Raw genomic sequence first — 19429 nt, 5'->3', positions numbered from 1 at the left:
TTCTGCTGCTCCTTCTAAGCTAGAAGCACCAAACTTTCAGGGTATCTTTGGGAGACTCTTCTAATGATACCACCCAGGTTTGGTGAAGTTTGGTTCAGGGGGTCCAAAGTTATGGACCCCCAAAGGTGTAGCCCCCATCTCCTATTAGCTCCCATTGGAAACAATGGGGGATGGGGCACCCCCTTTTGGAATCCATAGCTTTGGACCCTCTGGACCAAACTTCACAAAACCTGGGTGGTATCAATAAGAGACTCTCCTGATAGTACATCCCAGGTTTGGTGAAGTTTGGTTCAGGGGGTCCAAAGTTATGGACCCTCAAATGTGTAGCCCCCATCTTCTGTTGCTCGCACTGGAAACAATGAAGGATGGGGGCATCCCCTTTGGGAGTCCATAACTTTGGACCCCCTGAACCAAACCTCACCAAACCCAGGTAGTATCATCAGGAGAGTCCCCCAAACAATCCCTGAAAGTTTGGTGCTGCTAGACCAAACAATGCGCCCCCTGCAGGCAAAAAAATGAAAAAAACACTAAAAATGTTTTTAAAACCCACGAAAGGAGGGGCGGAGCTTTGGACATGAATGGGGGGAGGTTTGAACCCGAGAACCCCCCCTTACCTACGTCATTGCTTCTGTACAATACAAAAACCCCAAACTGCCACATCAATTCTAGACCATCAGATGTGTAGAGCATCTTTGAAGCCACAAGGGAGGTTCTGGTTGAGATACAGTTTAGGCCCAAAATTATTACTTCCCCCACCTTTAAATGTCAGTACTTAGTTCTGTACAGAAGCAGAAGTAAATACCTCAGCGTGTCCAGACAACTTTCATTAACAATAACTACAAGTACTAGAGAGGTTGTAGGTCCAAAGTGAAATTCAAACACAAAAGCAGGTCATGCCTTTTATGAATGCCAACTGAAATAGCAAAATTGCACGCAAGCTTTTGAGTTCTTCAGAATCTTTTCATTTTTATGAAGACATCTGGAGAACTTGGGAACCTGCACACTGATCTGTAGTATTTCGGCTGGTCTTAATAAACGCTATTGCATGCTTGTTTTACAGCCAGCTTAGACACATTAGAGGACACCAGCCAGGAAAAAAGATTATGCAAAAGGATAACAAGTGCTATAATCTAGTCTATCCTACTGTATTTCATCCAGTAAATCTTCACTTCTAGTTTGAATGCCATTTTAGATTAATTTATAAAGGGCATAGTCAACTCTAAAATTAAGAGAATTCGCATGGTCACACTGCCACCAGATTGAATTTCAGTACCAGCCTTACCGTTTGATCACATTACCCAATCCTGTTGTAACTTAAATTGCCAACTGCATTTTCACTATACTGACCTAGTAAAATAATGGAAAACTCTGTAATTTCTCCTTCTCAATTATAACTCAAAGGGTGCACTCAAAATAAACTAATATCATTCAATATTATCACATTTCCAGATTCATTTGTGCAATTTTATTATGGTACTTTTTTCATTCAGTGCTTTACTGCAGACATCAGCACAGTACTAATACAAGGCTCATAACAGCAGATATTGGAATGGACTCCTTTGGCTGGAAACAAGTAAGGATGGACTGTGAACACTGTAAAAAGTTTCAAAGAAGCTGGGCCATTCTGATCTTTCCCATTAAAAGGAATAGTTTCCAGAAGTCACTTCTGCAGATAGCAAATGAGCATCCACCTAAAGGCAAAGAGGGTGGAGACAGCAACAGATTGGAATTTTCCAACACTCAGGAACAAACAACAAATGTGTGAATAGAAACCCTCCAAAGATTTTCGTAGCAGAAAAGTAGCATTAGGAAGGCACATGTTGACGAACTGGATGGGTGGATGAGTGGTTAACCTCTTCTTACACCTCTCCTGTTTCAAAAATAAACAGCTGCTGAGATATTATTATGGAGAAATGGGATCCATACTTTGTCCTCAGTTAGCAATCCAAGTCCACCTAACTCATCCTTTCCAAGCAACGCTGAGTTGAAAATGTGCAATCTCATAAACAGGAGTGATGCTACTCTCCAAGAGATCCTCAAGTCATCTCAAAGTCCAAGGTGGCTCAAGCAACTGTTTACAGGGCATGATGAAGAAACATCTGCTTTCTTGGATAGGCTCATTTCCAGCAAACAATTATATTGGGATCATTTTCCAGCCTCTCATCTAACTCCCGATAACTCATGCCTAAAGAAGGAAACACAATACCATGGATATTTAGGATCCACAGAGCACGAAATCAGCTACACCAGTTGTCAGCAGTGACTAAACCTTGCTTCAGAGGAGAAAGCTGAAATAACTGAAGCTACAATTTTAAGGGAATAATAAACAGCTCTCTGGTGTAGCTTAACATTAATTTTACATACTTGTCTCAACAGCCATTTATCCTCACAGTTTAACTTCTTTGTTCCTCTCTTCTTCCAGAGACTGTTAACACTTCCCTTCCAATCCTCTTAAATAACATTTTCTGTCTCTTTTATTCTACTTACTAGAGATTTAACAACATGATGACACTCAAGGGTTAGCAAAGGTAGGTAATCCTTCATATTGTGAACAATCATGACATGGCATCTCTGTGGTTCTCATCCCTAACTGAAAGGAAGCTCAAGAACACACAGCTGCATTTGATCACCTCTGGCCTCATTTCTCCCATCCTTGCCCTTATTGTCCCTGCTGCCCCTGTCAAGATATAGATTTCTAAGCCCCTGAATGTAAGGACCTGTTACTACCAGAGTGACATAAGCAACAATTACACTGTAAAGCACCACAGCTTCAGCAGAAGTTTGGAATACAAGTCTGATCTTGCAAGTTAATATGCAGGTCTACATTATGGACAGTGGGGGAGTCCTCTTGGGTTTTGGTAGAGTAGATTTTGTTCTGACTGTTTTATTGCTGCATTTAATGTTAGGATGAATTTTATTCAATATTGTTGTTTGTTGCTTCCCTGACCAATTTCTGCGCTTTATCGGTTGGATCCAAACCTAACTGGATCCATAACTAACTGCTTACCTGTTTTACAGCAGATTTCATCATAGCTATGGCAGCCTGTGTAGAGTCGTGCCGGGTGACTTCTTTCATCCTGAGCAATTTTCACAGGATACTTCTGAAGCCGCTGAATGAGACCTTTCATCAAACCAAACTGGATGAGCTTCCTTAACCAGAGAAGGAGAAAGTGTTTATGGAACAGCTGAGGAACAATAAGGACATTTTTTGACATAAAAAAACATTAATTTTCTGTTGCAGTTTGAAACCAGTGACAGTTTTCAAGGTATTCCTGTACAATACTTCTTCTGGGAACTGGATGAAATCATACAGCATGTCTGATCCTTCCAATCCCAGCCAGGCGGAGATAACTTTGAAAAAAAAACATGGCCAATCCAGTATGCGTAGCGGACAAACAGTGGCCTTTGGAAGGCAGGATCCTGCATTTCTGTGTGAAATCGAAGCAAGAATACAGTGGCTGTTTAATATAGACTATATCCTAATCATACACAGCCCAGATTCCTTTTCAGTTTAGGTTTTTGGAAATGTTAGAGTGCTAAGGTCAAAATCAGGCAAGAATTCTGGAACCATTTCTTCTGCAGTTAATATATTCTTCCATAACCAAATGATAGCAGGAGCACAATGAGCCTGTCTTCATAATAAACTTATACCATCTTTATGGTAGGTTAACTGTCATAGTTCCTTCAGTCACACTGTAGTTTCATGAGAATGCTAAGAAGGATCCTTAGTCATTCCCCCCACCTAAGGAAGATCTGCGAGGGAGGCAAATAACTCAGGTTAGAACTCTTTGTGTCCACTTACTAAATCTTATCGTTGATCACTTGCAGCAGAAGAACCTTGTTTATGAATATTAATTCTACAAACAAATGCCACAGTTTCTAACCTTTCATCCACTCTCTGGAGTTGGACTGTATAGCGACAAATAAGGTCTCGAACAGTTGTGCCAGGGGCCAGTCCACAGTACAGCTGGAAAACATCTCTCAGACTTGCTCGTTTGTGACCTGGACACAAAAGAAAAATGGAAAATTTGCAATCATGAAACTATTCTGGCTCACCCTGCAACTATCGTAAAAGTTGACAAGCAACCATTAAAATAACCAAACTAATGTTGTTATTTCACATGGGATGCAATATATACATGCTGATTATTTGAGTGTGAAATAGTCAACTTTATTAATGTCATATAAAATATGGTGGCTCAGTTGGGAGCTCCATGACACAAATCAGTCTATATTATCCTCTACTGAATTCTCAAAAGCATATTAGTAGGATGAAAAGCTGGAGACAATCATAGGGTTACGACAGCAAATTCCAGATGATCACAATCCTTATTAAATTCAGAATAGTCATTTAACCCCCAATACCTGGCTTTGTAACATATGAAAGGCAATCTTCTTGGAGACATTTATCATCTACCAGATCCTGAACTCTGGGAGTAGTACAATACACGTTTGAATACTGGGAAAGAAAGAAAAGAACTTTTAGCCCACAATGGCAAGAACAGCATTTCAGCTCCTACCAGATTCAGTTGAACCATTTTAACAGAACCATTTTAACAGAAGTACATAATGGCATCATAATCAGCAAGGATGCTGAAAATGACATGGCACAACTACATCTAAGAAGCATGACCACGGCCCCTTTCAGATTACTGTTCTAATCCGGATGTTAGCCATTGTTGGCCTGATTCTAAAGTGACACAGGGAAGAGCATTTCATACAGCTGATTTCAATCCACTGATCTCTAAAGTGCTCTGAAGTGGTCTGGTCATTTCAAATAGTGCTGTGGTCCTCCTTCTTGCAAACCCCCACACTTTTCCACATTCTTTTTCTGCTTTTTTAATAAAATGTTCGAAGATTAGTGCTATAAGACCAGAGCAGTCTAATGTGTCTAAATGCTAATGATCCAGCACTGAATTGCCAAATCACCAGCATTCAGAAGCACTGGACTTTTATGCTGTTATAGCACTAACCTCCGAATGTTTAAAAAAAAAGGCAGAAAAAGAGCCCTCAATGAAAAAGGTGAGGAAATAGCAGCCCTTTCAAAGGTGCTCCAGACTTTTCAGACAGTGTGCTGCAGTGATTCAGAAGCACAAGGAAGAACTGAAAACGAAAGAAAGCAATTTCCACAAAAAAGAGTTCTAGGAAACCAACAGCAGGGGTGAATCTACAAAAAATGGTGTCTGAGGCAAGCTATCAAACTGCGGCCCTCACAACCTCTTGCAATCTGGATGTTATGCTGTGATTGATACACCCATAGATGGCATCAGTCTTTTGTTGTTGATGCATCACATGGATGGTCATATTTAACTTACTGTCCACCCCTACCCCAAGATCTTGTTCAAACACACTGCCACTCAGTAGTATATCCCTCATTGAGGGGTGGGGGAAGAGAGCGAAAGGGGGAAAAGAGAGAAGGAGGGGGAAGAGGGAGCTTCAGCAGTGAAAAGGGAAGAACTTTGCCCATGTCCCCTCCCCTTTTACCATCCCCACAGCTGCTGCAAAAACAAAGCCTCTGGTTTGAAATTAACTTAAAATTAACAGCGATGCTGTGGCTGAGGAGACTGCGGGTGGGACAGTCTCGGAAGGCACTCTTTCTCTGGCTTTCTCCCTGCCCTCTGTCTCATCCTAGCCACTGCTTGCCTAGAAGTAAGATAATCTTTAAAATTAAGCAACCACAGACTTTTTTTTTTGGTGGCAGCAGGAGGGGAATGAGGGCCATTTTTCTCCCCCCTGATTTGTTGTTTTCCCAAATCTACTGCTGGATTTTAAGTTTTAAAATATTACTTGGTAGCCACATCAGATGACTTTCCAGAACCTTCTTAAAAGCAGGAAGATTATAGGCCTCACTTTTGTAGACCCCATTCATTGGGGGGGGGGGGGGGGGGGTCAAGTAGCAGTGAAAAGAAAACAGGTCCACACACTTTCAAACCACTCCCATAAGGCACATTCAACAGCATTTTAAAATTTCACACAATTCTGAATATTTACACATTGAGGCCTTAAATAGCGTAATTCCTTCCACAGCCTTCCTGGCAAAGAGCTAAAATCTCACTTTACGGTCAAACAAGAAAGCATCTGTTAGCACAAATGGTTCCTCCTCTGGGCAAAATGGATGTCAACAGTTCTGTGCACAGCTTACTGCTCCCAATGGAACTCAGACCCTGCCAAAAGACTATGGAGAAAATAAATAAATTCTAGGTTTGAATCCTGAGAAAACTGGAGTATATATGCAGGAAGCAGCACTTTTTAACTCTCTAAAAATTCTCTTCTGCTTGATGGCAGTGGCCATGATTTAATCTGTTGAAGGCTGTAATCACACCATAGCAATTCAATAGCAGTGCTACGAGCATTAATTAAACCTAATTATGATTTTAGAAATTAAGGTTTATCCTGCTTGCATTGAGCAAAGTGTCTGCCATTTTGTGCAACCTTACTCTGTACAGTGATAGGCCTTAGAAAAGATGCATTCCCTTATTTTAGTCTGGGGCAAAATCACTGATGACATCTGAAATGTATGATAAAGGTCTGTACTATATTCTTTTTTTACAGGAATACAGGACTGTAAATTTGATTAGAGCAGTGTGACAAGGTAGTAATAGATGCTTACTTATTCCCTGATTCCAGGATCTGAAGCACCCTCCCTACAGCTGCCACTATTCCCCCTCAAAACTGGGAAGGGATGCAAATACATCATCATATCTGTATTCCCTCTGCTTAGGGGTATCTGTTTATATGAGGGAAGGACAGCGGAGAAAAAGTTAAACACCACTGCTCCAACCAAAGTCAGACAACCCACCCCGAATCTATTTTGTTTTTGCAAAAAAACACCCAGCTATATGTTTGTTTGATCCCTTAAGATATTCCTTGTTTGTAGATTTTGACACCTCTGCTGTTTCCTTGTGGTAACTAATGGCTCAATCTGGGGGAAGGCGAATCAACTCTTGCATGTGGTGCACCCTCATGCTGACGTTTTTGCCCCCTCCATTAGTATAAAGGGCACCTCCACCAGTGCAGAGGGCAATGATGCAGCATCTGGGTGCCCCACAGCTTTGTGGTGGCTAAACCTGGAAGTAGATATCATCCTGGAGCTACCCCAAGTGGACACCGGCTGTGTGTGTGTGTGGGGGGGGGGGGTGTTACAAGGCATTCCTGGGGGTGGAGCCGGGAATGCCACAGCACTGGCCTTGGAGTTACACCACCCAAAAGGTTTAGATCAGGGGTAGGGAACCTGCGGCTCTCCAGATGTTCAGGAACTACAATTCCCATCAGCCTCTGTCAGCATGGCCAATTGGCCATGCTGGTAGGGGCTGATGGGAATTGTAGTTCCTGAACATCTGGAGAGCCGCAGGTTCCCTACCCCTGGTTTAGATTCAATAGGGTGGTGTAACTTGGTTGAGCCCCATGCAGGGCTTTCCAGGAAGTTGGGTTTTTTTTCTTTTTTGTTGTACCCCTGTGCTGCCTGAAAGGCCTCTGGAGGCAACACAGTGGCGGAACCGTCCCCAGCAGCCTCTGGAATGGGCTGTAAGATTGCTGCTTTTGATGAAGGCAAAATAAAATAAACACAATCATGTGTTTATGCTTTCTTTCTAGATTAGAAAAAAATCCCTTTACATGGTAAGCTTAGTTCTTAATTTTTTTAAAAGGTTTCCGTTATCTCTCTGAAAATATACTTGGTAGCATACATTAAACAGTTTTTGATTTGTCCTGTAAAACGAGATATTAAAACCTCTCTAGACACACTACTAAAATGTGCTGCTTTTCAAACTGGGTTTTCTTCCTGGATTACATCAGAGGATGGTGCCATTTCTACCAAAATGTGTGGAGTGAGATATCTCAGTTCTGCTAATTTAAAAGCTTTATTAATAAAAGTGCTGAATTTAAAGGGAGACGAACTACAAAGATCAGCATCCTTTCCTACAGGTGAATGTGTGATCCAATTCCACAGAAAAATAATTGGTGAATTAGAAAAATTCTACCCAGGTTTGATCCACGGTAGCTCATTTATATATCCAAACCATTAGTTTCTGCAGAGAATCAAGTGATGAAAATGCATTGTGACCCAGACATTCACTGCATATAGTTCCAGGCTGATTATGCATTGGTGCTCTTCCCCACATTGAAAGGAGATTCCCTTAAGGGCAGAGTTTCTGCTATGGACGCCTTCCCCCCCTCCTGTTCAAGCTCACTGTGCAGGAGATCCATAATCTCTGCTGTTTGTGAGAGTGCACACAGAGCAACCTTTTCGCTTGATTCACAGGGGAAATGGAGCAAATGACCCTGCATTATTATTTGTTTTGCTCTATCCCACCTTCCTTGGTCTACTTCTGTCCTCCGGATAATCGAGAGGGCTTTAAAAACTTTATTTCAACTTCAAGCATTTGTACCACATTAGACCTATCAAAATAATGATAGATTTAATACAGAAATATTGTAATACCAAGGAATATTGAAATAACAAGCCTCTCCTCCACTAGCAGCAGCTGCTGGATGTATGTTTGTGCTTGCGGAGGGGGTGGAGAGAATATCAGTTCGATGACATGGTCCCATTTTTTAGCAGAGTGTGGTCCAGGGAACTGCTTTGTCTCGTTCATGGGAGGGGGGGGGGGTTATTTTTGGAAAGGAGCTACAATATTGCTATAACAGTAATTTAAAGGGCTTTAACAGAGCCAGCAATCTTATGACTGTGTGCCTTTAAGGTGGATTCCAAATGGGTCAAAAACAGTGGTGTGAAAACTGTGTAAACCCTTTTACACTGTTTAAAACCCTTTACACCGTTTTCACACGGTTTTCATACCGCTGTTTTTGGCCCAAGCGGAATCTGCCTAAGAGTGAATTGATGGGTGGAGTTAAGAGAACTAGGAAAAGCAGACTGGCAGCAGGCAGTGGGATGCCACCTTATGTGTAAACAGAGAAACATGAGGAGACCCACTAAACATGAGAAACATGCCACCTTATGTGTAAACAGAGAAACATGAGGAGACCCACTAAAACTCCACTACACAGTGAAGAGCCCCAAGGTACGTGTTACATGCATTATGGGCCCCAATTACCCAAAGTTGTTCAGCCATCTATTCACTACTCACCTGAAGTATGGAAACAAGAGTCACTATTCCATAGTATCTGGAAAATATGAAACCCATCAGAAATTAACTTCCACACCAACACATTATATTGATGGTGTTTCAAAATCATGTACATTATTTTGGTGTACAATCTTTATCTGATATGATTTTTGTATAAATCATGCAGCAATTTTGTGATGAGTATTTGGAAGCCATGGCATGAAGACAAGATCGATGCTTATAGCAAGTATACTGGTTGAGGCACTGCAGAATGTCTGTAATTCTCAAAGAAAACCACATCTAAATTTCTAAAAGAAACGCTAGGGCTATAACTTGAAATTTACCACGTTTTCCCTTTATCTCAGACAAGACTGGGATTCTTGTGGCAAATAGACGGGAGGGACGTCTGTGCATGTTCAGAGGTACCTTTTCTTTATTACTGTTTTACATGGTTCAGTTCTGAGCCCTAACACTGAGCAGCAGTTCCTGGGCTGAACTTTTAGCACAAGTTATGCCCAAAATGCCCTAACCCAAATTGCCCGGCCAAACCCAGACTTGTCAGTTCTTGACAGCAGGATCATTCGTGGTTAGTATTTGGATGGGAGTCCATAGAGGAAGTCCACGGTTACTATGCAGAAGCAGGCAATAGCAATGCTCTTAATGTCTCTTGCCATGAAAACTTTATGGGGTCATCATAAGTCAGCTGTGCCCTGGAGGCACTTACCACCACCACTATGTGCTCTAAATATGGCCTGAGGTTGGCTCACTGATAGAATAATTTCAAAGAGTTTCATAAATCTATGTTTTCCCCCCTTCATAAAGACTGATGTTGTTATCATACTGGCACACAGCATTTACATGTAATATTTTGAAAAAAAAGTAAAAAATTACCCCATAGCTCAGAATGATCTCTTCAGAATAACAAATACTTTTCATTGTCATGCTTTAAAAATATTTATTTGGTACTAACAATAGCCAAAGGTCTGCAAGACGGAGCTATTCCACCAAGTCGATGGTTGCAGTGGCATAACTAGGCAAACTAGAGCCCTGGGCAAAACCTGTTTGATGCCCCCCAGGCGCGTGCCCGGTGCAACGTGCACCCCCCCCGGCCCCCTTGTAGCTACGCCCAGTGGCGTATCTAGGCAAACTGGAGTTTTGCGCCCTCCCCATGGGCAGCCGCCCTCCCCCACTGTAACCAAGCAATGATTTTTTACACCAGGTCGTTTCAAAGTCACCATCACATAAGACATGCCCCAACTCACAAATCTGAACTCAGCAATAGGCCATGCCACACAGCAGGAATAATTTTTTGAAAACATTTTTCAAAATGCTTTCAAAATATTTTATTACTGCTATGAAAACATTTTATGGTGTTGTATCCAGTCCCCCCAATTGGAGGAAACAGCATCACTTTCAATGATATTTAAACTGGGAACCCCAGATTCTCCCTTTAAGGTGGATTTAAAAGGACAATCTGGGCTCCCTAGTTTAAACAAGTGATTATGGAATCCACCCCCAAACAGCATCATTTTCAATGATGTTTAAACTAGGGAGCCCAGATTCTCCTTTTAAATCCACCTTAAAGGGAGAATCTGGGGTTCCCAGTTTAAACACATTGACAGTGATGCTATGTTGGGGTTGATTCTCCCCACCCTGAAACAGCATCACTTTCAATGTTTAAACTGGGGACTTCACATTCTCCCTTTAAATCCATGCCAAAGGGGAGGGGGTTCAAAAGGAAAATCTGGGGAAATTTGGCGGGTGCCTGCTCTCAGGGGTGCAATTGTTAAGCTAACAGCACCAAACATTCAAGGTATCTTTAGGAGACTCTCCTATAATACCACCCAGGTTTGGTGAAGTTTGGTTCAGGGGGTCCAAGGTTATGGACCCTCAAATGTGTAGCCCCCATCTTCTGTTAGCTCCCATTGGAAACAGTGGGTAATGGGGCACCCCCTTTGGGAGTCCATAGCTTTGAACCCCCTGAACCAAACTTCACAAAACCTGGGTGGTATCAGTAAGAGACTCTCCTGATGATACCTCCCAGGTTGGTGAAGTTTGGTTCAGGGGATCCAAAGTTATGGACCCTCAAAGCTATAGCCTTATCTCCTATTAGCTCCCATTGGAAACAATGGGGGATGGGGCATACCCTTTTGGAGTCCATAACTTGGGACTCCCTGAACCAAACCACACCAAACCTGGGTGCTAGCATCAGGAGAGTCTTCCAAAACATCCCTGAAATTTTGGTGCTGCTAGCCTAAAAACTGCACCCTCTGCAGGCCAAAAACAGAGAAACACTGAAAATACAAAACAAAAGTTGCCCAGGGCGCCCACACTTTGCCCAATGGGAGGAATGCCTGGATGGTTGTGGAATGCAATGGTGTCTATCTAGCTAGTCTCCCTTTTACCCTTCTCCCCCATCTTATTTCCTCCCTATTGATGAGATTTAGTGTGGTATGGGAAGTTATTGGTGTGTTATCTCTCAAGTCTCAGAATGTCATCGAATTGTCTTAAGTATATTATTGATTTGATTGATTTTTATTGTGCTTGTACATGTCGTAAGCTGCACTGAGCCCTTATGGAGAAGCGTGGCCTATAAAACTAATTATAGTCAGAATGTGAAAGAACTGTGATCTGAACATGCAAAGAAAAGAAACTTCAGTGACCCAGTTTTTCAGATACATTTACAAATGTTTGTACTGAAAATGCAGGTTATTTTGCTTGTAAAGGAAAGCTACTAAAGACAAAGCTAAAAAGAATATGTGACTAGAGAATGCTCATTCTGAAAGGTCATAAAATTCTGATCAGTGAGGGATTCTAATTTGTAAGGAGGCCCAAAACTCCCCCCACCCTTTTCATCCCTGATTTGTCACTGGACACTTACAACAGATTCTGGATGGCAATTCGAACCAAATTTAGCTCCACATCTGCTTCAGCTGAGATTTTCTGAACGTGCCGAAATCCATCAATGTACGGCAGGATCTAGGAAGAGAGGGTGTATATGATGCTAGGCAAAGCCAAGCAGACAAGGGTAAAGGATACTTTTCACTAGCTATGCAAGGAAGACAAAGCAAATAAGTTTGATAACTGGAAGACTGGCAAGCCAACAGAGAAGGCCTGAGTAAAATTAGAGCTCACACTGGGTGGCTTCTTAAAAGACTTTATCAACATATGATCGTTCTAGTGCAACAATGGGGATGTCAGACTCAGGTAATTACATGATTAAAACATGAAAAATATGGTGGATGAGTGAATGTTTAAGACAATTTGCAGACAACTGCTTAGGGCAGAGGTGTCCAACTCTGGTGCTTCAGATGTTCACGGAATACAATTCCCATCAGTCCCTGCTGGCATGGCCAATTGGCTGATGGGAATTGTAGTCCATGAACATCTGAAGCACCAGAGTTGGACACCGCTGGCTTAGAGGATCACATTACACCTTTTATGTACAGAGATGAGTCTCCAGATGCTTTCCCCATGCTGGCTGCCTGCAAATGAATGTTGTGCTCTTCCCTATTTCTCCTTACAATGTGAAAAGGTGGTGAAAATATTTAAACTGTAACACCAAAAACAGATTTCATCAATTATGGAAGTTCAGAATTCCACAAATTTTGGAGACTATTCTCACAGCTCAAATTCTGAGGAACACTCTTCCCATAGAGTACCAAGCAATTGTCAGTGAGAAAATGATTCAGTTAATAGGAAAGCAAGCATATCCTTTAAGGAAAAAAATGTACTCACATGTCCTACCCAACTGAACCCTAGGAATAAGGTGGCAATTCCATGCATACTTACTTATAAGTAAATCCCATTTAATTAATGACAACTTATTGCTAAGTAAATATGTATCAGAGCTGACTGCATCCTCCTGGGTGGGCACCTGTGACAGTCTGCATCAGAGTTGACTGTATCAGAGCTGACTGCATCCTCCTGGGTGGGCACCTGTGACAGTCTGCATCAGAGTTGACTGTATCAGAGCTGACTGCATCTTCATAGTTGTAATCTGACCCGTTGGGCAGACTATCTCACAAAAAACTTCGCGAAGCAGGATTACTTTCTTGGTGATTGTTACAGTAGCTTTTTTTTTGGAAACGAACTCATCTATGCTGACACCAGAATTGGCATTCTTGTGTTAAACAAGTTTGCAGCCCAGATGTACTCACAGCTGTATGAACAAACCTGCTGAGTGGTGAGGTCCCACTGGGAATTGAAGAAGTCATCCTTATCTTGGGTAAAAACAGGAACATCATATTCCTGCACAATAGGGGGATCTGGGCGTTGCTCTATCACTTTCAGGTGAATGGTGTTTGATTCATCTGTCAAAAGGAAGAGAGCAGGATTGGATTTACATATTATTTGGCGAAAGGTTCACAAGTAGCTCCCCTCAGCTTGATATGTCTCTCCGTGACTGCAGCCGTGACTTCAATAAACTGTTTACTGCTGACCGCCTTGTTCGTGAGTATTTTTGGGCAGAAAATATTCCATAACAAGCTGGGAATGTGTGGTGCTCTGGCTGCACTTTGCAACTCTGACCTGTCCTACATTCACAAACTAGTTCCACTTCACAAGTATCTGAGCGTAAAAAATGTGTACCAAACCTCCAAGGAGTTTATCTGGTGGTGGATATACTTCTCTATCATTAGATATACTTCTCCATCTCCTGCACAAATCAGCACAGTTGGTTAGGTTGAGTGAGTGTAACAGGCCCAGAGTCACTCAGTGAATTTTATGAACCCAGGTCTCCCCAGGCTTGATTTCAGCATTCAATCACTAATCTGCCCTCCTTGTCTTACTAATTATTTCTACACACCCCAAAAAGGCAAAGCTGAATTCTTCGAAGTCTTGATTTGCTGTTTGTTTGTCAGCTCAAGAGCAGTCAGTTGTATCGCCAAAAGCAGATGGTAGGAGCAAGACTCTTCCCAGTGACTCTAGATGTAGACAGGCCATGCATAAGAGTGGAAGGGGGTTAACTTATTTTACTATTATCTGAAGCACTGGATATTCTTCATTCAGATTTCACAACCAGGAGAAACAGCAGCACCTCCTTTTTTCTGACAATACTAATCATGACAGGCACAGTACTGTTGGTGAGAAAGGAATGTGTTTCACGTAGCAAGAACTTGCTTAAGGCATCTTTTCAGGCAGGGCTGCAGCACAATGTTCTTTGTAACAAAATCATAGGAGGAGTTGGGCTGATGGAATTCATCATTAAGTTGCTACTTCCTCCCAATTCCTGAGGATCATCAAATTCCAAGGTGGCAACACCACTGTCACCTCATAATACTCTTGATAAGAAGAGGAGGGCTCATACAACACAAGAAATGCTCCCCTACACAGAATGTCCAGGCTCCCATCTTCCAAACCCACTAGTATCTAAAAAGGAATATTGTTCAGCCATGTGACTGTTAATGCTACCTATTGGCAGAGTGCATTTGCCAGTGGCATTCAGTTCTTCAAGCAAGATGGTCATTATGGGTATCAGCTTTTGCTTGCTCTCATCATTGGAGATGAAGCCACTCTCAAGCTAGAAAAGAACAAAAGACTACGATCAGCTCTGAACCATATGCAGAATTGTGTCATGAACTGCAGCAGAAGAACAGGCAGAGTGAATCACACATACTGCTGAACAACAGAGTTTACTGATTATTGCAATGGAAATATGGGCAAACATATTATACAGTCTCTTTCAGAACAACGGAAGCAAGATCTCCTTATGAGTTATGTCATTAATGCCAAACTGGCAGAAGTTGTGTGATAGGGTAAAAATGTGTGGACATCTCCACTGTCTGCCACCCCTGCAGGATAGGCCACCTTGGCCTTGTAGGAGCGTGGCTGCCTTCAGGATCAAAGACGACATGATGCTGGCTTCTGTTTACAAGCCCTTTACTTCCCACCAGGCAGTTAACATCACACCTGGTTCATCAAGTCCTGCTCTTGCTGGTGGGCTGCTGGTTGTGGTGTGTCCTGCAGTCCCTGGGTGGGCACCTGTGACAGGGAGAAGGGTACAGCGAGCTATTGGGTGCTGAGAGGCAGCCCTGCCCCTGGTCAAAATGTATAAGGGGGAGAAGATTTTCTTGATGCTTTGGGAATAGACTTGTTGGTCTCTCCAAGCACTGTTACAGGGACCAACCATACACTTTTTTTCGTTTTCACAGACTGCAAGAATATTGATTAAGTAAAGACAAATAAGAGCTTATGATTTTCCAATGTTAAAAAATAACCTTAAAAAACAATTTAAACATGCTTGAATATGGGGAATGCTGTGTCGGTCACCAATGATGTCACAGACACTGCCCAATAGGTCAGGGGTGTTCAACTCTGGCACTTCAGATGATCATGGACTACAATTGCCATCAATCCCTGCCATGCCAGCAGGGGCTGATGAGAATTGTAGTCCATGAACATCTGAAGCACCAGAGTTGGACACCTCTGCAATAGGTGCCACCTGCAGACATGCTGCTCCACTGTAATACTTTCTGCAAGTTTGAACTGCAGATTCAAGATTTATTATGTTCCACTTGAGGCCCTACAAAATCTGAAAAAAGCCAGTGCAACAGTGGAAATAAAGAAAGTTTTCTGAAAATGTATATCTGTACATGCCTAAGCACAGAAAAGTGAGAAAACGCATTCATGCCAAGCCTAACCTCCAGAGTGGTGAGATAACCTGCCAGTTTCTTCACAAGGGGTTCCAGGGCGCAGGTTTTAGCTCCAGCATCACAAACAAAGCCGAGATTAAAGAGCAGAGCGTTCCGGCTGTATTTCTTGTGCTCAATACAAACCGGGCAGCCAATTAGTTTTTTGTCCATAGCTGTACTGTTAGAAAAAGAGAATTTCAATATTATTAAATATAAATGTATGATACTTCACAGTGAACAGAATACTGTGTGGCTGAATATAAATTAATCAATCATCCATTATTTCCATTCATTAGCCAACCATTTTGGCCCATGCCTGCTTTAAAAAAAATCTACCTGTGAAGATATTCGTGGGCTGGGAAATAGAGATGGTGGTGGTGGTGGTGGGGAAGACAGAAGTGTTATTCTTGAGCAGTCCACTGGGAGCAGGCCAAGCTGCAGTAAGTGCTGCCAGCTCACCTGAGCCCTAGGTGAGAACTGCAGGGATCCATGGAGTGACAATGGACACAAGCCATGCCCATCATCTTCCCCCAAGATGCCAGGCCTTGCAGAGCAGGCAGTGCCTACAGGGCACCCCTTGGAGACCTGAACTGAGAATCAAGCCCTGAATGCTGAGCAAAACTGTCCAAGTGCCACTATTTGGAACTCAAGCTGGGAGACACGTATCCCTGCTTCAGGCCCTCAATGACCCCATTGCTTTCACATAGAATCAGAAAGCACAAACCAACCCAGTCAGCTGCGTTGCTTAATCCTGTCAAGAAACTGAGTTCTGCCATAAGTTTCTTGTTCCACTGATTCGGGCTTTAAGGCCTACATTCAAATATTACAGCAGAATTTAATGGTGTTGTGTGCTTATATTGTAGCAAAGGTCTGATCTTAGAAACTGATAAGGGTCTAGGTGTTGGGAGTAAAATATGGTCTCAAACTTGACTCCCTAGGTTGCCTAGGCCACAGAATCACGGTGCCACATTTCAACTAATTAAGCTGATGAAATTACTGCTGTGTCATCATGAGAGGGAAGGGTTTATGGCTGCAGAATTAATCATATCTTGTGATCTCATATCAACCCTTAAGGTCACCTGGGTTGCAACTAAGTTGCACAATTGTCTTAGATCACCAGGCATGGATTTGATTGATCATTTGGCCCAGACCACTTCAAATCTTCTGCCCATAAAGTTTCGGGATTTAGCCTAACAAACTGTGCTGTTTGGTATCTTTCATTAGGATTTGTTGATTCATCATTTGGGACTTCAACATGTGTTTTAGGTGTCCCTGATGCCTTGCGACTCTTGCTCTGGACGAAGTTTAAAGATTACAGTTGAAAATGGCAACATCTTTGTGTTTGCTTTGAATCTTGCCTTTTAAACTAGGGCTATTTTGCTGTAGATAGTTCACTTTGGTTTAGGTTTTTATTATTTTATTCTTCATGGCTAATGTTCTTTTGATTGTATTCTTGCACAATTTTAACAAATTTGCTTTAATCTTATTTTATGGTGTTTTGTCTTTAAGTGGCTTCAATCTAAACTATGTCCTAAAACCTCATGGCTATATCTACCATGTTAATTTGTTTTTGTGAAACTCAATTTGCAAGTGGTCTACCTTGCAGAGATGACTTTCTTAACTGTAATTTCAGGAAGGCTGGAAGCTTGCCCCTTGGCTTCTGGCTGTTTGGGTAAACAAAGGGGCTGGTGGCATCTACCATGACTGGGGTTTGTGGATTCAGACCTCAGGATTTTTAAGTGCTTGTTCTGTGTCTCTCCTTTAACAGGTTGGCCATGCTGACAGAGGCTGATGGGAATTGTAGTTCCTGAACATCTGGAGAGCCGCAGGTTCCCTACCCCTGGACTAGGGAATCCTGACCAGTTTGATTAAATCCAAACTGTCCTCTGATCAAGCTGTGTGTTTCCCTCCTTCCCTTCCACAGGCACATTCCGAAACAGATTTCAGCATGCATATCCTTAACTTGATGGAAAAAGTAGGACCACGAGCAGGTGCTGCACATGTCATTCACCGGTCCTATCCAGCAGCTTATGCTGCCCATGTGTAGCCCTGTAAGTTGCTTACAGACAGCAATCAGAAGAAGAATGGGAGATTGTTAGGATTTTACAAGTGCCTACTTCATTCCGTCAAGCAAGAGTTAACTGTTGAAGTCACATGACCAGAATTGCATGGGCTTCTGGAAAGATCTCTCTGGCCGTTTCTGCACGGCCCCCCAGGTGCCCCCACGCCGGCAAGAATTCTGCCGGCGTGGGGGCAGAGGCCGGCAGACGATAAGCGGCTCCACATGGAGCCCCCTCTGCCCCCTTCCCTTTCCCACTCACCTTGTCCCCGTCGTCGGCCTGCTGGCCTCCGAAGCCCCGCCCACGCTGCCCTCCGACCTCCAGGGGTCGGAGGACAGTGAGGGAGGGGCTTGAGCCAATGAGCTGCTGACAAGGTTCGTGGTAATTCCCGCCCGAGGAAGGCAGCTGTTCCCTCAAAACAACCCTTTAGGGAGGGAAGGGCAGCCGAATTAGAGAGCAACAACGTTTCAGCAGCGCCCGCCCATAATGAGAGCGGCCCTAGAGGCGGCGTTTTACCGCTGAGCCGTGGGTTACTGGCCTATCTTGAAACGGCCTCTGCTTCTTCTTCCAGCCAAAGCGGAGAGGCAGACACTCAGTAACGTACAGACTGCACAGACACCCAGACTGAGCATTTACATAGAGTCTGCGGTTTTTATATTTAGTGCAACTTCATTTGTTATACAGAACACTTGCACCTCTGCTACATTATTTACTCTAATAATTCATTGCAATATCAACAGAGATGCCTTCGGCTCTCCCATTAATCAGCAAGCCTCCTACACTCCTGGTCCTGAGTGATGTATATTACACAGCTGAAATAAGGCTTATATTCTTTGATTGGGCTTCCTTCCCAGTTTCTTTTTTTATGGCAGCATCCCACCACTCCAAGCCTTCCCTTTCAATCTTCCCCCCACCAGAACCCTTACCTTTCCAGTCTCTCCTCAACTAAAGTCAATCCATTTCCTCCTACCCCAATCCACCTCTCCCAAGCCTCACCTCTCCAGCCTCTTCCACCAAGGAGCCGCAGACCCAGAAATGGGTAAATGTCATGCTGGGAGCGGGAGAGGTGGGCAGGGATGTTGCAGCCTTACTAAAGCCCATTGCAGGGGAGATGCTTCTTCTTTGATCCTTTGCTAGGGCCCATTGCATCTTCCTTGCAATGGACTTTGCTGCTAGTTCATTATATCCCAGTTAAACACAACAGAGATGGTTACTGTGTTTTATTTCTTGAAATGTTTCCAGAGCCTGGCCTTCATTAAAGTCTTGGAAAGATTTAATTTTAAGTGTTCAGGGACAATGGTGCAGGAAATGGCTCTTTATACCTTTTCTGAAACAGCTCTTCAATTACTTTAGAGACAGCTCTTCAATTACGTCACATCTCTTAAAGAAAGGTGACAACCTCAGATAAGGGGAGTGCTGCTGAAAGGGTATGATCAAAGAAAACATCTACAAGATCCACACTAACTCATGAGTGATTTCCCTACTTACTGAGACAAGTAATACTTACACTGTAATGAGCTTGTTTTGCAGTTCAGGTTTGGTGATGATGTATACCTGAACGGTATCAAAGAGCTCTCGGGAAATGAAATCTTCTGGGACCTGCCAGGGTCAAACAAGACAACTGCAGATCAATTTAGAATCAGGATACTGACTGACAGTTTCCAAGCTAAGC

The 19429-nt window shown here is 42.9% G+C and overlaps 1 protein-coding gene across 3 annotated transcripts in view; it reads right to left on the bottom strand.

Moving 5' to 3' along the window:
* Positions 1-1450: 1450 nt before the first annotated feature.
* NPRL2 (NPR2 like, GATOR1 complex subunit) overlaps positions 1451-19429 on the bottom strand; it is a 22442-nt gene continuing 4463 nt past the window's right edge. For all 3 annotated transcript variants that reach the window (XM_048489906.1, XM_048489904.1, XM_048489905.1), the window contains 10 exons: positions 19265-19356; positions 15707-15875; positions 14478-14586; positions 13242-13378; positions 11947-12044; positions 9087-9123; positions 4366-4459; positions 3885-4002; positions 3008-3150; positions 1451-2185 (listed from right to left, as the gene is read on the bottom strand). In XM_048489906.1, coding sequence (XP_048345863.1) covers positions 2118-2185; positions 3008-3150; positions 3885-4002; positions 4366-4459; positions 9087-9123; positions 11947-12044; positions 13242-13378; positions 14478-14586; positions 15707-15875; positions 19265-19356 — 1065 coding nt within the window. In that variant the 3' untranslated portion in view covers positions 1451-2117. The remainder of the gene's footprint in view (positions 2186-3007; positions 3151-3884; positions 4003-4365; positions 4460-9086; positions 9124-11946; positions 12045-13241; positions 13379-14477; positions 14587-15706; positions 15876-19264; positions 19357-19429) is intronic.

This window comes from Sphaerodactylus townsendi, linkage group LG03 (assembly GCF_021028975.2).
Source record: "Sphaerodactylus townsendi isolate TG3544 linkage group LG03, MPM_Stown_v2.3, whole genome shotgun sequence".
In the NCBI taxonomy this organism is placed as follows: Eukaryota; Metazoa; Chordata; class Lepidosauria; order Squamata; family Sphaerodactylidae; genus Sphaerodactylus; species Sphaerodactylus townsendi.
The sequence above is the reverse complement of the archived record's forward strand: the minus strand, read 5'-3'. Positions and strand labels throughout refer to the sequence as shown.